The sequence below is a fragment of the Hirundo rustica genome, chromosome 1, assembly GCF_015227805.2.
Source record: "Hirundo rustica isolate bHirRus1 chromosome 1, bHirRus1.pri.v3, whole genome shotgun sequence".
Classification (NCBI taxonomy): Eukaryota; Metazoa; Chordata; class Aves; order Passeriformes; family Hirundinidae; genus Hirundo; species Hirundo rustica.
In genome coordinates, this window is record NC_053450.1 from 28728577 (window position 1) to 28756554 (window position 27978).

At 38.4% G+C, this 27978-nt stretch overlaps 1 protein-coding gene across 4 annotated transcripts; it reads left to right on the plus strand.

Annotated features, from left to right (window-relative positions):
• The first annotated feature begins 272 nt into the window (after positions 1–272).
• On the plus strand, positions 273–27940 carry SNX16 (sorting nexin 16). 4 transcript variants are annotated; one of them, XR_005701312.2, is made up of 8 exons: positions 273–322; positions 4887–5352; positions 9475–9561; positions 14226–14374; positions 18939–19008; positions 23145–23281; positions 26081–26183; positions 26445–27940. XR_005701312.2 is itself a non-coding variant. In XM_040067129.2 (8 exons), the coding sequence occupies exons 2-8, from the start codon at positions 4981–4983 to the stop codon at positions 26548–26550; spliced, it is 1038 nt and encodes a 345-aa protein (XP_039923063.1). In that variant the 5' UTR covers positions 273–322; positions 4887–4980; the 3' UTR covers positions 26551–27940. The 4 variants fall into 4 exon arrangements, 3 of the variants coding, with proteins under 3 accessions (XP_039923063.1, XP_039923082.1, XP_039923072.1); XM_040067129.2 differs by having other exon boundaries at positions 26067–26183; XM_040067138.2 differs by lacking the exon at positions 273–322 and adding an exon at positions 2854–3994 and having other exon boundaries at positions 26067–26183.
• Positions 27941–27978: the final 38 nt, after the last annotated feature.

Below are 27978 nucleotides of genomic sequence, written 5' to 3' on the forward strand. Positions count from 1 at the left end.
CCGCTGCCCAGGAACCGGGAATACGAACACCTCCGGAGTCCCGCGCCCGCCTTCCCTGCGCGGAGGCATATCCACCCTCAGGGGGCAGCTCCACCCCACGAGACTGCACTCACACCACAGAACTACAAGCTCCAAGATGCACCGCGCCCCACGCACCGGAAGGCGACGCTCACGTTGGCCGGCGGGGCACGCCGGTCTTTGTAGTCCCTGCACGGCCCCGCCCCTCCCGCCGCTCGGGGCAGGCCCCGCCCCCTGCTCCGCCCCCCGTGCGGGGCGGGCGCGGCGGTGGCGCGGCGGAGCGGGGCGCGCGCGGCGGGAGCAGGTGAGCGGGGCTGCTGTGCGGGCGGGCAGCGGCGGGAGCGCCAGCACCGGGAACCGGGGGACCGGCAGGGAGGCAGAGAGTGAGGCAGTGGGCAGCCCGCGCGGGGAAGGCCGGGGGAGTGGAACCTCGCCGCTGCCCGTCCCGCGCCGGACGGGAACGGCCCCCGCCGCCTCCGCGCCGCTGTCGCAGCTCCCGCGCACCTGTGGGGAGGCGGCCGCGGGCGGTGGCACCGCGGAGTCCGGTCCTGCTCGGGCGGGACGGCGGGTACGGAGCCCGCCGTTCCCCGGGGCGGGGCCTCGCCGCGCCTCCAGGTGTTTCCTCGGCCGGTTCCCGCAGCCGTGCGGACGGACCGGGAGGGTTCCCCGGGCCTCGCCGGTGTCGAGGGCTCGGGGCCGCCCCTGGAGTTACGTAAAGCGGCCGCGGCGCTCCCCGAGCGCGGCCCCTCGGCGGCGGGGCCGAGCCGGGCCGGGCGCTGCCCCAGCGGTACCGGCCGGTCTGGGTTGGTTCTCCTCGGTTTCAGAACCGTCCGGTCGTAGTCAGAAGTAGCGCTCCCTGATGTGCGCGTTCTGGGAGCAAGGTGCCTGCTGTTGTTTCTAATTCCGTAACAGACTCTTTGGGGCAGGAATTACCCCTGTGTATGTTCGTGTGAGGTGCGATAAATAGCCCCCCCATTTTGAGTTCATAAACAGGTAAAAAATGTTGTTAGGTAACTTGGCTGAAGTCGGTACAAAATTATTATTTTAAAAATCGTGAAGCCTAAGTCTGGAAGTTGTTTCTTTTTATATTCCACTTGTTCTTCAGCTGACATTCCTCAGTAGCGCTTAAACCCTAAACATTAGAGATCAGCTGGTCTGCGTTGTCCAAAGAGAGGCACGATATATGTAACCAGATCACAAATAGTATTGCATAGCTAAAAGTCTTCTAAATCCAATTACAGCTGATAAGTACGGATTGTTTTGTTTCTAATCTATTATCCTTGAATGTGTGGCTTACATGTTTCTCACTGAATATACAAGCCATTAGCTTAAAAAGGTTTGGAACTGCGATAGCTGCAAGCTGCAGGCAAATACTTTTTAAGTGGTTTTATTACAGCCTATTTGCTTCACCCGCAAAAAGGGAGGTGGCTGCTGTAAACACCAGGATAAGTTGGTGTCATGCTGCTCTTGTAGCATGTGACAGCCGCGTTCCCGGGACTGTCCTATCCTGTTTCAGATCTTGCAGTTCAGCGCTTCCAGCAAGTGTTCTCTTCCTTCTCTTTTCGTTCTTCACTCACAGCTGAATATCAAACTAAACAAAAACCAGGCTCCAAACAGGAAGCAAATTTCTTGCGAAATGTCAAGTAAACAGTTGGACAAGAAAGTGCAGTCTTTGGGTATCTCGTAGGTGTCATGAGCAGTTTGCTGTTAAAGTTGGTGTGCTGCAATGATTCTGCTGCTTCTGTGCAGCTGGGGTAGGAGCAAACTGAGCACACAAACCCTCCTTGCTGTGCCAAGGTAATTAGAGAGTGAAAGGATTTTTTTTTTTAAAACGAAATTGTTCTCAGTTCCTTTTATTGTGTGAAGTGGCAGTAAACTATATTCATAGATAAGGCTGGATTCCTAGGGTTGTGACCCTCGTTTGAGCATTGTATTTTTTCTCTGATATTAAGCAGGCTTCATAAAGTGCAGATTGATATAACTTTGAACCCTGTTGTAACTCACAGCATGTAAATATTTTACATACTAGGGAATTGTGATACCTCTACAGTTGAAGATGAATTTACATATGTATTCAGGAATTTATATGTATTTGTGAGTCTGGTAATGTAATATTTTTGTATATCTTTTTCAACTTTCACAAAAAAGATATTCAGGTTAAGTGAAGAAAGCTGTGTGCCATTTGCTCACTTGAACTGACATTTCTGTTACTCAGAGAATACTGACCTGCTACTCTTCAAAGTTAGTGGAATCTGTGTGTGACACAGGCAGCATCAGCCCCTTTTATTTGTACGTGGGCATGTTTACTATGTCAGATTGAGTCAAGAATGTCCTTCGGAAGAAGGCAGTGTCATCATCACCGTTAATACTCATTGACTCACAATTGGGGGTGGCCTTACAGAGTACAAAAGAAACTAAACCAGAAAATGTACCCTGGGAGCAGGCTTAGTGTAGTCCAGCTGCTAATAAGTATCCAGGTAGTGGTACTGAATTAGTGCAGGTCTGAAATGAAAGCTGCTGAAGCATGTACAGTGCAGGTGTCGGTCTCTAAACACCAGGGGCTTTATCCCCAGGGTGGTCTGTGTTGAGCTCTCCTGCTTGCCAGATTGGTGCAGCTGCTCAGAAACTTATGTGCGTTTAAGAGTAATGTGTAGTAAGTAAACAAGCTCAAGATAGTAAGTTACTGACTGGCATTTCACTTTCAAGCAAGAAGTTGCTCTAGGAAAGGCTGTTCACAAGTATTGTAACTGGTGAAAATGTCATTGTGAGGTTTTGGATTTGGTTTGGTTCTTTTCATAAAGTGATGAAAAGTAGAAGCTTATTTTGCATCTTAAAATTCCACAAACTCCTAAGTTAACTTCATCAGATTCCCTAAGATGTGGACTTATTTTCCACTCCAGGTTCACAGTCATGCAATAGAAGATAATCACTTCTTGCATATAGATCATTTGATTTTTTTGCAGTCTGGACTCACTTAGGTTCTTCTGTTTACAGGAATTTAATCCTACATCTCCCAAAATATAGCTGGCTGAGACACTCTTAAGGGCATACTCTTGATTCCTTGTGCTGGTAACGTGGAAAAGTCACTGAAGTGGCAAGTAAAAAAGGAGTTAGCTTTTTTAGTGTTTCATTTAGATACTCACTTGTTCAGAGAATATTACTAGAGAAAATTTATCAGACAATGCTTCACACCTTGCATTAAAGAAAAAATATTGCAGAGCTTATTGTTCAAGGTGGGAAGTAGATTTTCTTCTTGAGGTGTGGGTGAAAAAAGGGATTTAGATCTGGTGTAGCTCTAGGAGAACATCTTGTCTTGGACACAGGTGTGACTTGCTTCTCTCACACTAAGTGAGGCTGAAGCAGGTCAGATGTCTGACACGTGGCTTCACTCACACAACCCAGCACAGGACTGTGCTGCAACAGAAGCTGCTGGATACTTCAAATCCCGTCCCTGACCAGCTGAGTGAATCAGCAGGGGTTTACGATACTGACATTTCAGCTCCCTCAGATGCTTCTGAATGTCCAGCTTCATTCCCCAGTGAAGCAGAGATGTTTCCAAGAAATGACTGCCAGTTTGAAATTGTTCTCTTGATCAAGTTAACTGAACTTTCTGACAGTGTGTGAAGATTTTCTTATGTAGCTGAAAGGATGAATAAGTTTGTTTTCTCCTTCACTTGAGGAATTTGTTCGAGAAAATTTTTCCGTCTTGCTTACGCTGGTTCATTTAAAATTTATTTCTTTATTCATGTGCTCTAGGAAAGCATCGTTTCACCCTCACAATTAGTAATCTCATTTGGTTTTGCTGCAGTAGATGATTGAGTGTCTGATGTGAATCAGGTTGGCAGTTTCCCATTTCACAGCTTCCTGCAGCCTCCTGGTTGATTGGTTTATTCCTGGGTGAAATGGATAATGGTTCAAATCCTGTTAATCCAAAGAGGTGGCATTTAATTTGCATCATGTAAGAGCTCTTCTTTGGGTACGTTGTTAAAATGAGGAGACGATGCTTTTTTGGCACTTTGATACTGCTGTCTTAATTTTATTTTGCCTTTTTTTTTTTCCCAGAAATATGTACACATGCACATAAAAGTCTCATTTGAAATTGTTTTGTTGAAGAGAAAATACTAAATTGGTTTTTTTTATCTTTTTTCTGAGCATTATTTTTTTTTTCCCCATTTTAATCTTCTGGAATGGAAAACTACCTGCTGTAACAACCCTGCTTTTGATGTGCGTGCTTGTAAAACTTAATTGCTCCAATTCAGACTCCAGAAAATGTGCGTATTTAACATTGTGACAAATGTCTGCAGCATTATGTACAACAGAGTTGTTTTGAAAAAATATTTTGTGTTGAAAACAGATCCATTATACTTCAGTGAATGTGCAGTATGCAAAAATGTTTTCACCAAAGTTGTTTTCTGTCATTTCTTTTGATTCATGTATACTGTTGCCTGTGTGTTTGGCTTGCCTAGTCTGCAGTGGATGTCTTACAGAACCAATTCTGAGAAAACCTTTTGTAGTGTTTAAATGAAACCATCACTGTAACTACTTCTTATATGCCAAAAAATTGTTGACTCTGGATAAAACCATATAGCACTTAAGTCTTAAAGGACAAAAGGATTTTTCTCTTTTGTAATCTTGCTTTACTGCTTTGCCATTTTAATTTTTATAGCTGTGGAGGACAGAGCTCTTGTAAAGCTGTCTGTCAAATGGTTGAGATACAACCATTTTATATGAAGCCAAATTCCTTGTGAAAATGTTTTACCATCAGTACTGCTGTGTACCATCTCAGAGCTAATACGGACTTTTTTCCAAAGCTCTTAGTGTTGCTTTGCCTTAAAAATGACAGCAATATTTTCTGTACTTAATTGTAGGTACTGTTCCTGAAAACAAGATGAAACATGGTTTATACAGCAAATGAAGTTTAAATTTCTGGACCAAAAACTGAGGACTTTTTTTTCATGAAGGATGGCAACACCATATGTTCCTGTTCCTATTCCTATTGGAAGTTCATCATCCAGCTTTACAAACAGAAACCAAAGAAGTTCTTCCTTTGGGAGCATCTCAACAAGTTCCAGCTCCTCTAAAGGACAGCTGGAGGACTCTACAGTTGATAGTTTTAAAAAGATGAGCATGCCTGACCAGATTGGTTCCACATCATCTGCGTGTAGCAGTCCACTTGTTAGGACTAAATTTACAGGTCTGGATACATCCATAGAATACTGTACTCAGCCTGTAGAAGAAATAGAGCAGAATGAAGATTCTAGGAACTGGGAAGATCGACCATCCACACCTACTATTCTGGGCTATGAGGTGATGGAGGAAAGGGCAAAATTCACTGTAAGTCTTGGGCACAGTATCATTGATCCTGTAATGACAAGATAACAATTGAATGTGCTTTGCATTGTCTTTCAGGAATTTATCCTGCAGTTCAGGGATGTTACCAGTTTAGCTTCAGAGTACTTCCTGACCAGAAGGGGGTGGGAAAACTGGGACTAGAGAGCAGTCTTTCCTGTAATTGTGTATGTGGAATAGAAGGAATTAATTCTGTTTCATGTATCGATTTCTGCTGAAAAAGTCAGGAATTCCTTGCAGTTACAATTTCTTGTGAAATTGAATTTATATAAGTTCTGTGTAGTTAAATTTCTTAAATAAAATGTAGTCTCTTATTTGACATGAGCGATAAGAAACCTTTACGTATATAACCCTTTGCAGTTACAATTAGCTTACAGCATTTCTGTCAAAAGTGCAAACATGTAGGTTTCAACTTCTTGCCCAGCTCAGTTTCTACTAAGGGGAAATTTGTTCTGAAAACAGACTGGGAAGTAACTTATGCCATATCTTTTCCAGAACAGCAGCCTAACTGGTTTGTATTGATTTTTCTCAAAGTGCCCTGTAGCTGGCAGTTCATTTTTTTTGCATGCCATAAATATATCAATGTACTTCTACATTTGTTTTTATGGGCGTGGTTGAAATATTTCTTTGAGGTAATACATTGAGCAGTGCTTGTGGGACTGATGGAAGCTGTTACTGATTATTAATTATATTACTTAAGACAAGCAGCATTAACCAGAAATAGGTAAGGCGAAGGAAATAGCAGACAAACTTTTTAGCCACCTGTTTTCTTTTATAGAGAAATGCAGAATCTTTGTGACAGTTAAAATACTAATGAAATCAAGATCTTTTCACAAAAAGTTAACTAATGATGCTTTTTAATTATTTGAGAATGATACCATCTTTTCCTGAGATTTTCAGTTGCTAAAAATCTTTGTGCATGTTAGCATAACAGAAGAGCAGAATATTTTTTTTAACCAGTTAGATTTAAAAAAGTTTTAAATAATGACCTTCAAAACAAAACAACAGTCAGTATTGTCGTATGTACAAAGATTTGTCTGAAAATACCACAGAATCATTTAGGCTGGAAAAGACCTCTGAGATTGAGTTCAGCCACCTTGACAACCAGACTGTGGCACAAAGTGACACATCCAGTCATTTCTTGAGCACCCTCAGGGATGGTGACTCCATCAGCTCCCTGCACAGCTCATTGCAATGTTTAACTGCCCTTTCCTTAAGGAATTTTTCCTGATGTCCAGCGTGAACCTTCCCTGGCACAGCTTGAGGCCATGTCTTCTTGTCCTCTCACTGATTGCCTGGGAGAGGAGACTGACTCCCACCTAGCTACAGCCTCCTTTCAGGTGGTTGTAGGGAGCCATAAGGGCTCTCCTGAGCCTCCTTTTCTCCAGGATAAATATCCCCAGCTCCCTCAGCCACTCTTCACGACTTACCCTCTAGACCTTTCACCACCTTGTTGCCCTTCTTTGGACGTGCTCTTCTGTGTCTTTGTTGAAGACATTGCCAAGAAATATTCCAGTGTGCTTGTAAAGTATTCTTCTGTATTAACAATGACAACTTTGTTTCCTTATTGTGTGTGGAAGGCCAGGTCACAGTACAGGTGAAACATTCTTCCATTGTAAAATGCTTGGATGCATTTTTGCTCTTCCCAATTTCACTTCTATTGCTGTGTTGATTTCTGAAACCACACAATTAACTGTTTGTTTTCAGTTGCATGTTCTGCATGCAGTGTGCTGTTGTGCATTAAAGCCAGCAAGTAATTAGTCCCAGGAATTTGAGTTGCTTTTGCAGTGCTAAATCAGTGAGATGGAAGACAGTGGAAATCAAATTAAAATTACTTGTAAAAGAGAGGAGACTCATTTGCTGAATTCTTTTTTTGCTGTTGGTAACATCTCATAGTTTCCAAAAATAAGAATCTGATTCAGCTGAATGATGTCCAGACTTCAGGAGTTAGATGTTAGTGCATGTTAGATTACATGGTTGCTGAAGCTTATGGGAGAGAAAACCTAGGCTGAAAAATGTCCTCTTGTAAACATTTAGTCTTCAGTGAATTCACAGTCCTGGAATGCTCAATTAGCAATTTTTTTTTTTTTTTTAATCCAAGTAGATATGATAATGAGATGCTAAATCAGCCAGGGATTGTTACCACATATGGGTATATTTTCATTCATAATTTTTAGAATAGAATTTAGAATTTATTTACAGAATAAAGCAATTCATGATTGAGTGGAATAGAATGAATTTGTTGAATTAATTTGTGATTTTTACCCAAGATCTTATATGAAGGAACTGGGAGGTGTTTTTGTAATGTTCTACATCTTATTCATTAATTGTAGACCTTAAAGAAAAGCCAAAAAACACCCAACCACATTTTTTTTTTTTTAACTTTGGCAGGAAAACAAAACATGTTTGTTTCAGGTTGCCCATAATTTTGAGGCCAGTAATCGCAAGTTGATTGCACTCCCTGTTACAGTTACGTTCACTGTAATTGGCGAACTTTTTTTTTTAAGTTATCTAATGTTCACTTGGAAATGATTCAATTTTTTCTTATATACATGTTTAAACGATGCTTTTGTAGAACTTAGAGCAGAATACTGATTGGCAAGTAAATTCACACACATATCCAAAGTTTCTTATTCTGTGTTTTACTGTGCACTAGCAGAGTCATCACAATTTTACATTTATTTCTTAATTTTATTTATGAAAATAAAACTGCTTATACTTTTAGTATGACAGCAAAGTAATAACATATTTGGATAAGCATTTATATATAAAATGCAAGACAGAAAAAATATATTGTAATGCTGTTTTCTTAAGCATGTCCTGCAGCTTGAATTTTAAAAGCTAATTGCTTTTTCCTCTGTCACAATTCATGACTTCCACAGATGATGCGTCTTGAAATTGAAATTGCATTTAAAACAGATAAGAGAAGTAATTGCTGAAAAATTGCTTTTGTTTTGCACCTTAGTTATCTGTAATTTCTGTAACTATCTGGAACTTAATATATTATGGAATAAAAAATTACTAGAAACAGTCTCAGACATGTACAGAAGTTGGCTAGCACTGGGGTTATCACATGTTGGGACTGCGGTAAGAAAAATACACTTATCAGCTAAGACAACCTGCTGTGACAGCGTGAAGTCCTGGAAAGGATTTTACTGTTTAGCAGATTAGAAAATGTTTCAAATAGAGTTTGGTTAAAGGAGGATTTGTTTATCATTATGATTCTAAAAATAACTCTTTCTTTCTTGTATTATATTTTTTACATACAGACGGGGAAAAATAATCCAGTACAATTGCAGAACCTGCCTTTCCTTACATTGGAGAGAGTAAGGTTATGACATTAGACGCTGTTTAATGTTTTCTAGTTGAAGTTGTGTTGTTAGATTCATTGTGTTCAGGCATTGGATTATTAATACCCCTAAAATATAATTGTAGTATCATTATCCATCGTTGTTTTGTTTCTTTATCCATTTGTTTTTAAATAGGAGTATGGTACTGCTGTGCTGTTGTCTTGCTAAATGTGATTCAAAGTATCCATTACCTCAGTTGTGCAGTGCTGGTATACTCAATCTGATGCAATTTTCTAGTGAAGTCATATTTTGCTTGGAAAGACAAAACCTAATGTCCGAAACAAATGCAAAGGGGGATGTAATTTTATTCTTCATCATTTATCCTTGTGAAGCAAGTCATATGAGACATTTTGAAACAATATCACACTCAGAACTTGATTATTAACAGTCATCTTAAAACCAGAGAGGCTTCCAGGATCAATGAGTAAAACTGTAATTTAGCAAAGGTTGAAGTAGGTCACTGGAACACGCTTCCCTTACTTTTTTTGATAGCCGAGTCTTCTGTTCTGCTGGGCAATACATTCTTTCTTACAGACAGAAATAGTTATATGTATTTAGGAATTACAGGAACTCCATACTTAAATTCTGAAATTAATTTAATCTCTTTGTACTGATAATTGTTATTTGCATTTCTTGAATTAAGAATTTTTTATCCACAAGTTTTGTTTCATTAAGAAATAAAGTATCATTTCAGCCTTCCAGACAACGCAGTGTGAAGTTTTGCACATCTTTCTGATATTTTTGTCTTTCCATGCAGGTATACAAAATATTGGTGAAAAGAAGTCCGGAGGAAAGCTGGGTGGTTTTCAGACGGTACACAGATTTCTCCAGGCTTAATGACAAGGTGGGAATTATAAACCGGTAAATTGTCAGCTATCTTATCTCACTTCTTTTGTGTCTTACATTTTTGTCACATGTTCTATTTTTTTTCTGATTTTAATGCATATAAAACACATACTGTGTTAATGACTAGAAAGAGGTGATTCCTCATTTTTCAAATAGACATGAAACAGCTACCATTGATGTAAATCAGATGTTACAATTTCCTCTGAAGCTGTTAGTGTGCTTCAAACTTCATTCCTAATTTATATGCTAAAGGAATTAACTCTTGAATATTTATCTCCTGCATAGAAAGAGATCCAGGGGTTTGTATTCTCTTGCAGGAATGATCTAGTAGTTATTTAGTTATTTTCTGCTTTTGTTCCTCATAAAACTGAAATTTCATGAACATAAATATGTTCTTTGTATATAGGTCAGTCTTTAGTTGTTTTCAGTGTCTTCAAAGTTAATAGTGAAAATCTCTTATCAGAGCTGTAAAGATGGAGGAAACATCAGATAAATAGCGATTTCTGAGTCAACAACTTTCTTAGAATACTTGAAAGGAAAAAATGCTTGTTGGAAAAGCACAGGTTTTTATGGTAGCTAAACAGTGTTTGGCTATCAAAAGTAGAGAAACAATAGCACTTTTCTTTATCCACTCTGCACCCCTAAGAATAATCTTTCATTGCTGGTTCAGCATATTTTCTGCTAGTATGTTCTTTCATGTTTCAACGTGAACCTTACAACACACCCTTTCTTTACCCACAGTAAGTTATTTTTTGTATAGGTTATCACTTTGGATTTATGTGCCAAATCAACTAAGCTAAATTCAGCTGAAATTTTGAAAATGGACTTGAATTCTTAAATTTCTCTGGGTTCTTGGTTTGGCCTATTGAGTATCTTCTAGGCTACCTTTGAAACACCAGTGGAGTCTAAAACTAAATTGCTAAATGTGAATTAGTTTAGAGATTTCTATCTGAAGAAGATTTTCTTTCTTAAATATGGTCTATCTTAAATTAAAGAATATCTTGATATTGGCAAAAGACTTCTTTTGAGACAATGATCTTGGTATTTCAACTCAGATTTTGGAAGTCAAGTCATACAGCACTCAGCATTTTAAATCAGCTGTGTCAGGTATAGGTCAAGAATTGGCTTAACTCTGTTGATTTTCAGTGTGGTTGTCAGTGGTTTGAAAAATTAAAACGCCGAAATATCTATTTAAATAAATATTTAAATTTTCCATGTGAAGCCTTTAGTCTTTGCCATCAAATGTTTGGCAAAAATATTTCACTTTCACAATTATTTCTAGGTATTAATATTTCTGTTTAAAGGAAAAATCTCTTATTTTTTAGAATTTGTATCACTCTCTGAAGCTTTTTCATCTTTGAGTATACATCTAAACCATTTACTCTTTGGTCTGTAAGACATTATACTTTTTATAATACAGAAATGTCAGCTCTAGGAGCTTATACATACTACCATTCAGGAAATATTAGAGAATTACAAAATAGTAACATAATAATAGTTTGAAAGCATGTAATGAAATGGCCAGTCTTAAGAACCAAGAAGTTTACCATTTCTCCCCAAGACTAGGACTCATATGACATGTAGTGTGTCACATGGTGATGTAGGAAGGAATAGGAAAGGTGCTGAATCCAAGCAAGCAATCATGGCCCGGATAAGTTGTCTGATCCTCGGGTTTTCCTGCTGTGTCTGAGGACTGCTCAAGCAAGAATGCCCCAGGACTGTGCTGTTAGTCCACTGACAGCTCTTCATCCACAAAAGGAGTCATCTGTGGATAGGCTTACTCTCTTCTTAGAGTTAAATTATGTGATCCGTGTGACCAGACAAGCAAAAGTACCATTAAGCATAAATCTGTGTGGTTGAGAAGTTTTCCCAGTCTGCAGTCTTCTGTACAACTAACAGGAACCCATTTTGTTATATTCTATGGGTTCTGTTCTATTCAGATACATTCTTTTATATATATATATTTATATATATATATATGGTATTAATAACTTGGTAAGAGATGAAGGAGCTTTGGGGGACCAAAGATAAACTTCGATACAAAGAAGAGTCTAATACCAAGATAAAATTCAATAAGAGGAAAACATACTTAAATAATTAAATTCAGAAATAAAGAGCAAGGCTTTGACAATAAACCAGTATTTATCATGGGCTATTTGAATAAACAGTGATGTTTAAAAAGCACCTCATGCTGTGCAACAATACTTACATAAGCAAAGGTGATCCATTAATGTGGTTCTTCCTTTAAAGTGTGTAGAGAGATTCTATCTGAAATGTAGTATCTGTTCCAACTTTTCTAAAACTTAATCTGGTGAAAGAGCTGCCCATTAGAATTTTCTATCACTGCAACATTCAGATTAATATAATCAGTGTACTCAGAACATCTCTGACAGAAGTTGGCTAGATCCTGTATTCAGAAAAAAGGATGAAACAATTCTTGTGGCAGCTGAGATATCAGATTATATAAAACCTATTTGCTTTTTCATGTTGGTTGTAAATCCTCTCCTAGATTTTTCTTTGTCAAGCATAACTTTGAAAAATTGTTTGTTATCAAAATGGTCAAGTTTTTTGGATATCATGCATATGAGAAAAATAATTGGCAGCCTTGGAGAGGTTCATTGTGTATAATCACAGAATCACTAGGTTGGAAGACACCTTTAAGATCATAAAGTCCAGCCCATGCCCCAACACCTCAACTAAAACCATGGCACCAAGTGCCACATCCAGTCTTTTTTTAAACAGTCCAGGCATGGTGACTCCGCCACTCCCCATAAAGTACACTCCAGTACTTTACTACTCTTTCCATAAAAAACTTTTTCCTTACATTCAATCTATATTTCTCTTGGCACAGCTTAAGACTGTGTCCTCTTGTTCTGTTAGTTGCTGCCTGGAGAAAGAGACCAACCCCCAGCCGTCTACAGCCACCTTTCAGAAAGCTGTAGAGAGTGATAAGGTCACCTCTGAGTCTGCTTTTCTCAAGGCTAAACACCCTCAGCTCCCTCATTCATTCCTTGCAGGGTTTGTGTTCCAAGCCCCTCACCAGCCTTGCTGCTTCCTCTGGATGCACTCAAGGTCTCAGCATCCTTCCTAAACTGAGGGGCCCAGAACTGGACACAGCACTCAAGGTGTGGCCTCACCAGTGCCAGCTACAGAGGAAGATTGACCTCCCTGCTCCTGCTGGCCACACCATTCCTGATCCAGGCCAGGATGCCATTGGCCCTCTTGGCCACCTGGGCACACTGCTGGCTCATGTTCAGCTGCTGGCACCAGTGCCCCAAAGTCCCTTTCCTCCTGTCCAGCCACACCGTCCCCAGCCTGTAACACTGCAGGGGGTTATAGTGACCAAACTACAGGACTCAGCACTTGGACTTATAAACTTCATCTTGTTAGACTCTGCCCATCCATCCAACTGTTCCAGATCTCTCTGCAGAGCTCTCCTACCTTCCAACAGATGGACACACGCTCCCAGCTTAGTGTCATCCGCAAATTTACTAATGAAAGACTCAATACCCTCATCCATGTCACCAATAAAAACATTGAACAGAACTGGCCCCAGCACAGACCCCTGAGGGACCCCACTGGTGCCTGGCTATCAGCTGGGTGCAGCACTGCTCACCACCACTCTCTGGGCCCGGCCATCCAGCCAGTTCCTGACCCAGCACAGAGTGCTCCTGTCCAAGCCATGGGCTGCCAGCTTATCCAGGAGTGTGCTGTGGGAGACAGTGTCAAAGGCCTTGCTGAAGTCCAAACAGACAACATCCGTAGGCCTTCCTGCATGCACCAGGCGGGTCACCTGGTCATAAAAGGTGATCAGGTTGGTCAAACATGACCTGCCTCTCCTAAACCTGTGCTGGCTGGGCCTGAGGCCCCGGCCATCCTTTAAGTACTGCATGATGACACTCAGTATAAACTGCTCTATTACCTTACCAGGTACTGCGGTCAGGCTAACTGGCTTATAATTAATTTTGTGTTTTCATTCACTTGTATATCTTATTTCTGAATTCAGAGAAAAGAATCTGAGTATTTTGGATGTCAGCTACCCCATTGCTATTTAAATAACTCAGAAATACAAATTTGCATATTACTAGGGTTTGAGCCATACTTGCATATTGAAATTTTATTATTCTGGGTGTACAAAGAACTACTCTTTACAAGAAGTATCTCATGCACGTGTTGTAACTTATTCTTCTAGCCCCCCAAGAAAGACAAGTTGCAGAGTTGTAGATCTGTAATGGGGTTTTATTCTATATATCTGTATATTTGGTACTTATTATCCCTGAGTACTTCAGAAGAAATACCACTGAAATTATTATTCATCTTACACTTTTTATTTACAGTTTTCTTATGTTTACAGACTCAAAGGCTGTAAATAGCAGACTCAGACATTAAATAACAAAGCACAGGTTTTCATTCCTATTTTTATGTGTTAAATTTTAGGAAAAATACAAAGCACTCTATTGCATAAGGCAGCAGAGCAAGTGACAGAACTGTATCCACATTTTTAAGTTGTGATTTGGACTGTATTTATGGTTGAGACTTACCTTGTGCTTGAACTTAGCAGAAGTCAGAAATACCTCATTAATCTGAGTAAAGTCAGTGCCTGTAGCAAGATTAGCATTTTTCTCGAATTTTTAATTTTTTTGTCTTTAATTTCAATTTCAGCTAAAAGATATGTTTCCGGGCTTTCGGTTGGCCCTTCCACCAAAGCGCTGGTTCAAGGATAATTACAATCCTGACTTCTTGGAAGATCGACAGCTGGGGCTGCAGGCATTCCTCCAGAACCTAGTAGCTCACAAAGATATTGCTAACTGGTATGTGATTAACCTTTGCTTGTGCATTTGTGTCTTTTTTTCTGTCCATATTCCTCTTATAAAATTCCTAAACTCCGGCAGCGTGGTGAGGGATTTCAGTAACATTCATGTTGTGCATTTGGTTCATTATGTGACTTATTCAGTGTCCTTTTAAATTAGTCTTATCTTAGCATAAAAAGATGGAATTGCAGTATTTTGAATTGTATAGGGATAACTAAAAGCTGCAATATTTAAAATGCTAGAATAGTCCCGTGTTTATTCTTAAAACACTACTTTTCTGTGTTTAATACAGAATTTTGTTAATTTATAGGTGTAGTATTAACCTAATAATATTGTTAATTTATACTAGGTATGTTAGGGTTTCGTAATGGAGGGAACCTACACTTACTATGCAATTAGTTCTTAAAATATGTATTAAACTACAGGGTTTTTATTGACATGACATGACAGTAATAGGAATACCTTTACAGATTCCTGTACCATAAGTAAATGTAAACCACAAATCAGGAAAGTCTTAATAGTTTAAAAAACTTAATGTGTTTAAGCAGCAAAATGCAAAGATTTTTTTTTTGTACAAAGTGGGAGGTTCTTCCAAAGCAGGAAAATGAATAGAATGTAATTATGACAAATGAAATGTAAAAAAAAAGAAGAGAATTTAAGTAAGCAACTTGCTAGAGGCAAAGCAGTTAGTTGTTAAAACCTTTGCCAGCACCAGAAATAAAAAAGTTAAGGTTGCTATACTAGAGATTCTTTGAGGAATGTGTCTGAGAACCTGTCGTGATCTGAAACTTCATTCAAAACAAAGTGTAAGAAATAATTCTAAAGCAAACCTAATTCCCTTGAGACTTTTAAAGGAACAAAATTTTAAAATTGCCAAGCTGTGGTGTGGGACCATGAGACCATATAGTGCTCATACCTACTTTACCTTTTAGTAGAAGGGCCATTGCTACATTTGATATGTTTTATAAGGCATTCAGCTGCTGGGTCTGGCAAACAGGGATTTGTACAACAATCTAACTTCGGTACTGCTTGTAGTGAAAAAAAACCAAAGTGGTAAGCAGGTAAATAAAAATGATACAATGTCTCCTATAGAGACAAGTAGTTATGACAGGGCTCCTATAAAATGATTAAAAGACAAGGGGAAAAGAGTTGATGGAAATTTAGGGGTGGTACCAATGGAATGTTAGATCACAGTTGCGGACATTGATGTTCAGAACATCTTGAAATAATCTGGAGAACGGAATGAACAATGAGATCACAAATTATTGTAGAAGGGTCCTGAGGTAGTGAGTGACTAACATGAATTTTCATGTCTTGAAGTAGAAAATGACAGTAAGTATAGCCATACAGATTTATGAACTCAAGTTGGTTTTTGCAACCTGGAAAATAACTATTGGTATTGATACCACTAGTTTTCTGAATCAGTTCAGTACTCAGCAATAGTAAAAATGTTTCATTAAAATCATTAGAGGAACTTAAAAAAGGAAAAAGAAGTTACAGCTCGGGGAATCTGAATTGTACTTCCACACAGTTCAGTGCTAAAACACAGCATTCAGTTTCAAAGGAGGTGTCTGTTAGAGGTACAGAGAAAGCAAGCAAGAACAGATAAAGCTGCAGAAAAACTTCCCCACAAGAAGAGTTCTCTTTGGTCTGTTGTCTTAAGTGAGACAAACAGGGCATGTGAAATCATCAAAGGGCAGAGGGAAGGTGAGTAAAGAATGTTAATATTTTGATGATTCATAGTCATCCTGGAGTATGTCATGCTGAGTGGCAAAGCTTTGCTGTGAGGTGTCAGAGACAGAGCTTAAATGGTTTCAGGAAAAAATGGGGCTCAACTTACGACTTTCTGTGTCAGTGGCTATTAAGTATGATTATGTGGGTGAGGTATGCAGCTGAGAATTTTAAAAACTCCCTAATAATTAAATTACACAATAATAGGTGTGCCAAAAAGAAAAGAAATCAATCTCTAATAGTCCCTAAATGTAACTTCTGTTATGCTGCAGGAGAGACACTGGTGGATGGAATGGACTTGCTTAAATAGATCTGAAGTCTTTATGCTTCATATTGTTGTATCTAGTTCAGCATTTCACCTGGCTTGTTTGTATCTTAGTGATGGACCATATTGGACAAAATAGTATTTGTCATAGTTTAAGGCAAAATACTCTAAATAAGGCAAAATACTCCAAATTGTAACTTTTAGACAGATACAAAAAGGAATTAATAGAAAATGTTTGTGGAATCAATTTGTATTTTGGCTAATGAAGAGATGGTTAACTGAAATGTGGTTTACAGAACTTTTGTCCGAGTAGGGCTCTGCATAAAGACAAAATTTTTTAATTAACTTTTAAGCCTGTTGATATGGTTCTAATGTTTGGGTCTACGGAAGGACTGAATTCCTCAAGAAGTGATTAGAATGAGGGTGATTTGATCAGTCAAATATATTTACCCACTTATCAGAGAATAAATTTTCTATTAATGGGAATTAATGCTTGTCCCTCACATGAGCAGTGGTGGGCATTTGACCCTGTTTTCTCCTTTAAAGCTCGCCATTTACTTCTCCAGTGTTGCAAATAAGTCAAACTGCTTGGGTCAGACCTAAACCAAAAAAGCCTTTTCTCTTTGTAGAGAAGTCTGGTTTATTTCTCTTTATACTTAATGTGCTGTATTGACAGTGGGAAATTTGCCCTTCAGGGATAGGAGACCTCATTTTTTATACCTATTCTTTAATAAAACTAGATTCACAAAGTATTTTAAAGATAAAATGGAGGATAACGTATGCAGGTGGCTAAATTTAGAGTTTGTGTTTTGTAGACTTCTCATGTTTTACGTTGTATTGAAAGATCAAATTGAAATCCACCCACAGAGTTAAATCGTGCTCAGGAAAATTTCATATAGCGTGTGAAGTGGGAGAAAGAAGTTTAACCTGCTAAACAGAGGCATCATCTGGCTTTATATAGATGACAGAGCTGTCCTGTCTCCACCCTGTATAAAAAGCTTGGAAGGGAGGAACTTGGTCAGCTTGGAGTCAGGGATCCCATGTGCTGCACTGCCCCTTGCTGCCCTCCCTAATGCTGGCACTGCTCCCCGCTGGAGAGGGATGTCAGCCAGGACACGTACAGCAAGCTGTTTCAGGACAGAAAAAAATCCCTGTGGTACTTTAAAGGCAGGATCTTCCATTCATGAAAGGAAAAGAAGAGGTGTAACACATGGAGAGGAGAGCGGGGTCAGAGCAGGCTCTCAGAGCAAAACTAGGCTGCAAATAAATGTTCATGCATCAGGTGCCTATTTTAGGTAAAGAAACAACAAGGTAAATGTTCAGTGTACTTTAGATAAATGTTCTTTAGAGTGTTTTTAAACAAAAAGTGATAGTATAATGAGTGATTAGTGTTTGAAGAAATTTCTCCTCATTTTGCTTGCCACACCTGAAGCTGGTTGATTAGGATGGTAGTTATGTGAAAGTTTCCTTTCTTGTGTTTGTACTTTGTGAAAACCTCAAAGGCAGAGAATGAGTGGAAAACAGAAAATTACTGCCTTTTGCTCTCACCTTTACATGGGACCCAGGTGGGAGGAAGAGACAGGAAATTAAGTTTGGCTTCACATTTTTCATTTTTGTGCACTCATTTTAGTAGGAGATGATTTAAAGATTTACAGCAGTGAGTGCAAGCATGGCATTGCTCCTAAGTTACTACTTGCTAATTAATTATGAATACAGGGTTCTGATTTGAGGTTATTTGAAGAAGAATGAATACAGCCAAGAAGGAAGGCTTTAAAAAGGTGGCTGAAAGGATGTGTTTGGAGATGTTTAGGAGTTCTGTGAAAAGTAATCTAAATTTGGAAGGTAGAATGAGACAGATGCTTGAAGTAGTCCGTAGTAAACCACAGAATTACACCTACTTTCTTCTTTTGGCCTTTGCAAAACAACGCACAGAGAGAGGGATGGCAACTGTTACACAAATCCAAATGGAATGCATTTGTTTGAAATGTGTGTTCAGAGATGGCTGTGTAGTAGATCCATAGCACATTGTTCTTCTATTATTTTATAACTTATTATTTCTATAAAAATATATGCTGTATATATAAAAAATATATAATGTATATGTGTTGAACATGTTTCAGTACTCATGCTTAAATCCCCTGATACTACCTGAATATGGATTTTAACAGCGTACTTTTCATCCATCGTATAATACTTATTTTATAATACTTATTTTTCTCCAGGAGAATTTTTCAAACCACTTCAATAGCAAAGTGATAAACTTGCCAGTTGTCATGCAGCAACAAATTCTATGAAAATTTTAAAAAGTCATGAAAAATTATCTTTTAAAATTGCTTACTCATCTTCATAAGTTATATTCTAAGTACTGTCCCTGGTCAACACATACGACTGAGACTTAATAGAGTCTGTGCCTGAGACTTGTTAAATATTTATTTGTTAATTGTTTTGAGTACTTGGAAGTAAATTTGAGGATGTAAATTTTTATGTCACGTAAAGAAATACTTTCATTTTGTGATCATTTTTAAGTGTTTTGTACTTCAAGTAATTCATTGTCTTTATTTGGCAAAGCCTTGCAGTGAGAGAATTTCTTTGTCTGGATGATCCTCCAGGTCCTTTTGACAGTCTAGAAGAGAGCAGGGTAAGTACTAAACAGTAGGATAGAAACAGAATGCAAAAGGCAAGAGTTGTTAGAATATTTTAAGACCTGTGTAATGATATGGAATTTCTGTTTCTGTTCTTTCACAAAGATCACAGAAGTGTTTCTTGAATGGATGTAGTCTGATAATTGGTGCACACTGACTGTCTTTGACTACTGTACTTCATCTCTGTCCCAAAATATATCTTTTTTGACTTCTGTGAGCCATGGATGAAGTTTCTGTAAAGCAACTGTATAAGGCGCTTACTGAACATAAGGAGAGATTTTACAAGTAGAAGTTCAGCACATTGTTACAATGTTTTTACCTTAAACTTCAGGTCTTGCAGGGAAATATTTCTTGCTATAAAATCACAGAATCATAGAATATGGATGGATTGGGTTGGAAGGAGCCTTAAAGATCGCCTTTTTTCAGCTGCCCTGTCATGGGAAGGAATGCCTTCTCATGTAATGAACACAGTTAAATGATTAATTCTAGCCACCAAAAATAGTGTTCTTGCAGAAAATTAAGTAATATTAGAAGCCAGCAGCCTTTCAACATGCATATGAGCACTGGACAAATAATACTGTGTCCTGCAGCCTGCTTTATTAGAAGCAAGTTTTACTGACATGCAGTGCTGTATCGAGGTTGTCTAGAGCAGATTATCCTAGTTTTCTTGCTTTATAGATTAACTATGTTTTAGAATTTTACATACATTGTTAGTCTTACAGAAATTACGAATGTTAAATGGTGTTCGTACAACTAAATTTATACTTGCCAGTTGGTTTTGCATGTATGCATATTGACTCTTGTTACAGTACTATGTGCATGTGTGAGATTTGGTGTGTTTTTGTGTCACAAGCTCATACTTGATTTCTGTACAATCCCTTTCTCATCACTCATATTTAAGCTGATGATTTTTTTTTTAATTAACGTAATATTTATGCAGATAATTTAAAAAATTAAGTGCCTTTATTGAGATTTCAGTCATGCATGCATGTGTTATTCTTCCACTGGAATTTAATCAAACCATTAAAACAGCTATGTTGTTGTAGTTTTAGCTATTGCCCATTTCTGTGAAGCTGTTGAGACGGCTGTCATAAAATTCTCCAAGAGCTAACACACCTTATTTATAGAGTGACTGAGGTTGGAAGGGCTTCTTGAGATCATCTATTCCAACCCTCCTGGCTCAGGAAAGGTCAGCTACTGCAGGTTACCCAGGACCATGTCCAGTCAGGTTTTTAATGTTCTAGAGAGGAGACTTCACAGCCTCACTCCAGTGGCTGATCACCAGCACAGTAAAAAGGTACAACCTCTCAGGTGCCATGGACATTAGTATGTCCAATTTTTTAAGTACTCCCTGATCTGGTCTTCCCTCACTGCAGGTGAGTTTATCTTGACCTTCCTTCTGGTTGCAAGGAAGGACTTACTGAAGTCTGGTCTTTCCAATCAACACAACAAGTCCATGGTTTCCCATCTTTCGTTGATGATGTACTTGTAGAATCCTTTTTTTTGTTTCTTTTCACATGCCTTGCCAGATTCAGCTCCAGGTTGTTCTTCACTTTCATAATCCTGTCCCTGTAAGATTAGACAGCAGCCTTACATTCCTCCTGTGTCCTCTCTATGCTTTTACCCCTAGTAGAATTGCTTTTTATGTCTGAGCCCAGGAGATCCTTGCCCATCCACACAGGCCACCTGCAGCCTTTGCCTGACTTTCTATTTGTTGATCTGTACTTACTCTCCAGGTGGTGATCCTTAAATATCAACTAGCTCTCCTGGAGTGTTCTTTGCTCCAAGGTGTTTTCCCATGGATTCTTTTTTCCAAGCAGGTTTCTAAGGAGATTTTTGAAGTCTGCTCAACCTGAAATCCATGGTTGTGGTCACGCTTTTTGTCTTGCTTCTGATTGTTAGGAGCCTAAAATCCTGCATACTAAAAGCATCTATATCCATCCCTTGCTGTTTGTTGTTTGTTTTTTTCTTTCCCTGAACCGCCTTATACAGGAAGAGCACCAAGGTTCACATACTTATTCCTGGAGTTCATCTTTAAAAAGATCTCAAAACTTACTTCTGTTTTGCCTTTTTATCACCATCCAAAGCATTCCAGAAAAAATCTTCTGTTTTTCTGATTATGGAAAATATGGATCTTCTATTTGGTTTCTGTCTAATCTGTTATTCCAAGGACTTGCCAAAACACATTTATCTTTTTGTGGGGAGAGATATAGGTACCTGCTCCTTTAGAAGCTGATCAGGCAGGCCCAGAAATTCAATCTTAGAAAAGCAGGCAAAATATTCACTAGATTTTTTTTTCCCTCATATCCTTGGTAGTTGTTCCCACAGATCTTTTCCCAACCATCTCTGTTTCATGATCTGAAGAAAGAAGCAAAGCTGTCTCTCAGTTGTCCTCTCAGAATTACAGGGAAAATTAGTCCAACCTGGGTATTAAGACTGTTCCAGACTCCAGGTGTCCAGCTGTCTAAAGAACAAGATGGCTCATTACACTCTGTTCCCTTTCTCAGCTTTGGTTCACTTTTCTGCTATTACAGCATCCTTCAGAATATATCAATGTTTTCTTACTTAGTTGCAAACAGTACTTGTGTTTGCTTGGGCAGTTCATACCCGGATTGCACATAGGGATGAGTTTTTCCAAAAGGCTTTATTCAGTTCTTATACAGAACAATGAAACAGTTTTCAACAGTTGTGCAATTTTTTAAGCTATTTTGTGTATAGGGAAATTTCCATGTGCATGCATCTAAAGGTTGAAACAATAAACTTAATTATGTTCTTAAGGAAATAATGTCCAATTTTCAGTTAGAGTATCCGCAACCTTGAATATTTCTACGAAGAGCAGAAAAATTTACTTAATTGGCTTGGTTGAAATGGGATGACTGCTTAACCAGAGTGGTAGCCAAAGCAATCACTACAAATGCTGTCTCGAGAATGAGTTGCATGACACGTGCTCTTGGCTCTAGTCAACAAGAATAAAACTCATGACTGGTTTTCAAGTGCCTGTCAACAAAGATAAATTTGCTGAGTCAGTAAAATAAATAAAAATTCCACAGAAAAAAATAGGGTTATTGAATTGAAAACTCATTTGTTTGTATTGTATAATTACAGGAAAACTTAACATTTTAAGGACCATGAAGTCTGCTTCACTTAAAGCAAAGGACAGTATATTCTTCATGTTCGTAGCCTGTCTTAAAATTTAGGAAAAAGAGTGTCCTAACAGCATTGTTCTTAACTGAGCTCATATAAAATGTTTATATTCAGTGGACCCTGAATTAGTGGTTAGTTGCAGGTAATATTAAGCCAAGAAAGCCTCCCACGTGGGGTTCTTATTTATAGAGAATGTGTAAATTATTAAATCGGAATTGCGCATTACTGTTGGAAGAGTTGTGCTTTCCAGTAATAGATGAGGAGACTCTGTGCCAACACTCCTGCCACTTCCTGCATTCAGTGGATGTTGCATTAGACACGGGCTCTTCACGGTAGGTTTTGTCAATGCTCACTGACACGTCCATCAGGGTGTGTGATACATACGTGTCATGCTCAGCAGAGGAGCACAGCATATTTGTCATGGCTGAGTAGTTAGTGTTCACAACGTCCTAGTAAACTTTTTCAAAATATTTTTGTACTGGTCTTCTGATTGTCATGATTTCATATTTGTAGCAGGTGTTTGGTACAGAACTGTACAGCTTTGTCTATTTCCTGAGTAAGGAAAGAATATCTGCTTAATCTAAATATTCCTCACATCATGGGAATATACAGATACTTTGAAACTGTCTTTCAAGTCATGTGGAAACAAAACTTTTATGAGGAGAAAAGGGAGCAGGGAGTTCAGTTTATGTTCCATAGAGGCAAAAAGGTTCAAAATCAAGAACTACTCTTCTAGTGTCTCTCTTGTTGTGAGACAAACTATGTGATTAAAGTATTTGCATCGCAGTTTAGCATAATAAATTCATAATTCAAAGCAAAGCAGCATTATGAAGATAAGATTTTAGTTTAAAATTTACATAGCTTTTATAGTAATCAATCTGAAGACAAGCAGCTATAACACTGTTACAGGCTGATATTTCTAAGAGATAGCTCAGTAAAGGCAGTCCGTGGAAGTTAAATTGAAGATGCTTTTAAATTTGTCTTCTAGGCTTTCTGTGAAACTCTGGAGGAAACAAATTACCGCCTACAAAAAGAACTGCTTGAAAAACAAAGGGAGGTTGAATCACTGAAGAAATTACTAACTGAAAAGCAACTTCATATCGATGCTGTTGAAAGAAGAATTAGGTATGTAGAAATTTCAAGGGTTTAAGGAGGTTATCTCCATGAATGCATTTTCTCTGTCTAGTCACAAGCACCAGCTTTAGCTGTATCTTGGAAACCATTTTCTCTATATAACCACATACAAAGCAATTTTTTCAGTTCTTTCTCATATGCTGGCTAAAAGCCATTTAGTACAAATGGCTGAGAAATTTGTCTATCTTTTCACTCTAAAGTAACTGAGATTGTTTCCTAATCCTTTAAGTCCTATAAAGATAGACCGAGATTCTGCTCTGCTTTTGAAATGTTGAAAATGTAAAATGCCCTGCTAGAGATGAGTGGGAAAATTGCCTTGAGTTATAAAATTCTGTCTGTACTTGAAGCTTTGACAGAGCATCGTGATCAAGCAGTTTTATATATATGTATATATCTGTAATAATTTGTTTAACTTTGTTCTGAATTGCTTGGAATGAGATGATGCAGATACCATTTAAATAGCACGGGAGATTGTCCACGTAAACCCAAGGGAAAATTGTACCTGTCTGCTAAATTCTGTAGCAGGAGCTGAGGAATTGATGCTGTGCTATCCAGTGTCCCATTAGAGCTGCTGAGTCAGTATTGAAGCATTTCCTTCGCAAAAGACTGAATTACTATGGTCCCATTAGAATTTCACAGAATCATAGAATTATTTAGGAACCTTAAAGATCATCCAGTTTCTGCAAAACCAGGTAGCTCAAGACCCCATCCAGCCTGGCCTTGAACAGTTATAGGGATGGAGCAAAAATCGTTGTAATACTGAATGGGTTGTGGAGTCCAGCATATCTAGGTTGACTAAAAAAAAAGCACACCTTAAAATGTTCTAGTGGACTACCTTTGGAAGAGGTTTTAAATGGAATTATTGTGGCTGAAAATTCTGATCAGAATATTGTATTCAGTTTGTTGCTTACTCCTGAAGGCAAGTAATGACATTTGGAAAATGCTTCCCTTGTTTGATAAGAAACTTACGACATGCTGCTGGCTTAAGTAGTGAAATAGTCAGGAAAACTTAAATAGCTTGCATTTGGCTAAAACATCATGATAAGAAATTCTGTGTGACTGAAAATAAAAAGGTGTGAATAGCAAGGGACTTGATATTTTAGTGTTTTCCCTGAAGATAGGAATATCTGTTTAGATATTCAAACACACTGCTAGTTTCCCAGACATAAAAAATTAGTGAAAGTCAGAAGTCAGCCACAATGTGTTTGAAGTCTCCATGAAAAATAACTTCTGTGACTTTTAGCTGTAAAAATTACCAAATAAACTGTCATCTTGATTAGCTTGTGTGGTGGGAAATGAACCCAAAAGAAATGTGCCTGTCTTTGGCCTTGTTGAAGCAGAATTTTTATTTGATCACGCAACAAGAATTAAGCATCTTATGCCTACATGCTCTAAAGGCCAGGTACCTACAATGGATATGAGGCAGAAGGGGACGGTTGGACAAGCCCTGAAACTTGCAGGATTATTATTATTACTGTTATTGCTGGATTTGGATCAAACATAGGCCAATAGTCATGTTACAGAATGCTGCTAAGGCTTTACATAAAATGCATGCATTGAAATAAAGTAATAGCAACAGTGGTTAGAGCAATTTTAAAAGAGAAATATAGTAGTATAACTTCAAACACAACATAGATCATAAGCTTTTGTTTCCAATTCAAGTCACAGCTTTTAATGCTAAATTGATGTATTTTCCACATAGAGAAATGGAAAAAACCTATTTCTTTGGTCAACCTACATGACCATATGTACACAGTCCCATTTATAGCCAGGCTAGCTGGGCCATTATCTTGTGTTGCCATTAAGAAAAAAAATTGTCTTTATCACTAATGGAAGAATATTTTGCTTTGAAACTTTGTGTGTGGTTTTGTAAAGTTTGAGTGAGAAACTTGAGAAACTATTGAAGAAATCATTTTGTCATCCTCCTGTCTTCCTTCTGAGTATATTTTGGTTAAAATCCTTCTGCCGTTTAGGCAAGATGTGTGTGGCTTAGTCTGAATGTAATTTTTTTACCTTAAGTCATACACACTCCTCTGGGACTTGAATTTTGTGAAGCTACGAAATTGTCATGCAACCAGAGAATGATAAAATGGCCTTGTTGGAAGGAACCTGAAAGACCATCTAATTCCAAACCCCCTGCCATGAACAAGGACACCTTCCACTAGACCAGGTTGCTCAGAGCTCCATCCAGCCTGGCCTTGAGCACTTGCAGGGATGGGGCATTCACAGCTTCTCTGGGCAACCCATTCCAGTGCCTCAGCACCGTCACAATAAAGATTTTTTCCCCAATATCCAATCTAAACCTACCCTCTTTCAGTTTGAAAACATTCTCCCTTGGGGAAACAGTCCTGTCACTATAGGCTCTTGTTAAAAGTCTCTCTGCATCTTTCTTTTAGGTTCTCTTCAGGTACTTGAAGGCTGGAATTAGGTCATCCCAAAGCCTTCTCTTTTCCAGGCTAAACAATACCAATTCTCTGAGCATATCCTCATAGGAAAGGTGCTCCGTCCCTCTAATCATCTTGGTGGCCCAGAGATTTAGAGGACTGAAGTTAGTTTAGGAATAAGCAGCTGGAGCAAATAAACTGTTTAAATAGCTATCCAGTGCAAGCTCTGCCATTCCTGTACCACTAAAAGCAATGTGGCATGCAGGAGTGAGATTGAAAGGTCGCTTTCAATCTTTTTGTAGAAACCGCCAAGGTTAAAATGAAACAAACAGTTCTTCAGTGACAAATGTTTTCTGTATGGATTGGTGGTACTCTGTTCTTATCTGTTGTAGGGATTTATCTTTAGGAAAAATGACTCGTCAGATGTCAGGAGAAGAAAGTGAGTGCAGTGGTGAGGTGGAGTCTTCTGCAGTAGAAGCAGACCAGGGTGCCCTGGGTGAGGACAGCTGGTAAATACTATTATTTTATTTGTATTTTAGTTATTCTTAAAATATGTTTTCTGAAATGTTTGGTCACGCATTAATTCTGCACAGCTGAGAAATCCAGCATTTTAGTGCACCTCTCTGCTGCATAAAGGCCCTCAGGATAGATAATTTTAGATCTGGAATAAGCAATAAGTTAAAAAAGCTTTGTCAATGTTTTGTGGATTGTCTGCATGAAATGGCTGTAGAAAATCATACCAGTTTCCACTTATTGATCTGTCTTTGCAGCTCAGACAAAGAGAACCATGGGCCGTGCTGGAGTGGCTCTTTGGCTGGAAGTTCTGTCCCAGAAATTGAAGTTGCTGAAGTAGCCTATACTGCGGATGAAGAATAGCTGAGCTGCAGCGGCTGTTACCTGGGAAGGGTTCATGCTGAGGGTGTATCTGTGGGTAGGATCATAGAGTAGCTGTGAAAAACTTACAGCAAAGAGCAAGAATGCACATATTGAATGTTTACATAAATCCTTACAAATTTTTAATGTAAGAAATATACCCAGTGCTGCTTTGATTTCAGTTTTTATCTAGCCCTTACTTATTTAATATATTGAAGTCTAATAAGGGCTAAAATCAGCTAAAGTTTAGATAGTGTACATAGACAATTTGGCTGACTTTCCTAGCAGAATGATGAGAGTTTCACATTAAATCACGGAACACATCTAACTCATGCGTCATATATTGCCACTGTTGTGACACATTTGATGTGTTCATCTGTTTGGTATTTGTGTTTTCTTATAGCCATAAAATAATGCTTGCTGAAGTAAAAATGGACTTGTTTATGTTTAGGAATGGAGAATGTGTTGGTTTTAAATTCTAAAGTTGAAGAAAGTTTCTCTGGAAATTTTATGCAATGCAATAGGAAAACTTCCAGTACCGAGAAAAGTAGTTACGAAATGGGATCATAGTTGGACATTGTAAGATGGTCATTTTTGCTGAAAGAACTGATCTGAGACCCCCAAAACACTGTGTATTTTCACCCCAAGACAGCATGCTGTAATACTTTTTGTTCAGTGATGCTGCTTTGAAAATCTGGGATACCTTTGTTATATACCCATATAACAACAAAATCTGAAAGTTTGCCTTTTACTCAGAACACTACCTCTTACCACCTTGCTAATGCATTCGTGTTTGTTTAAAAATATTCCAGATTATATGGAGGTTATTGAAAGACTTGTAAAGAAGCCATATTTTTTCCTGCACAGCTCATAACTAGATTGAATCTGGTTGCAGTGTATTTTTGTTTCAAAATATTGTACACATGGGGATGTTGGTACCTATGTTGTATAACCTGTTTTTCAAAATATATTAAGACAGGAGATGCACTTTATAATTAAGACTCCATTGTGCCAAGTTCAGTTGGCTAATTGGTTGAGAAATGGGAGTTGCAGGGAGAGGATTATGTAGTGCCTTTTTGTATTTTACTTGTTCATTACTGCAGAATTTTGTTACAGTGCTCTGGGTCAGCTCTGTGGAATCTTTGATACAGCATTTTTCTGTTCTTCACTTATTTACTGAAAGTGCCTTGTTTTATTATGCTTTTCCAATAGGAAGAATGTTGGTTTGTTTTATTTTTTTTCCTTGTATCACCCACATTGTTGTTTAGTGTTGTCAATATGCAGTGTCTTTGTGCTGGAGTTTTCAAAGGGAGCTTTGTACTTCAGGCTATGCATACAATGACCTTTATGCAGAACTGTATAAACCTTTCTGGTGAAATAAAACTGGACAAAACACTTGTCTTCTTTTTTGCATTGTAGAAAATAACCAAA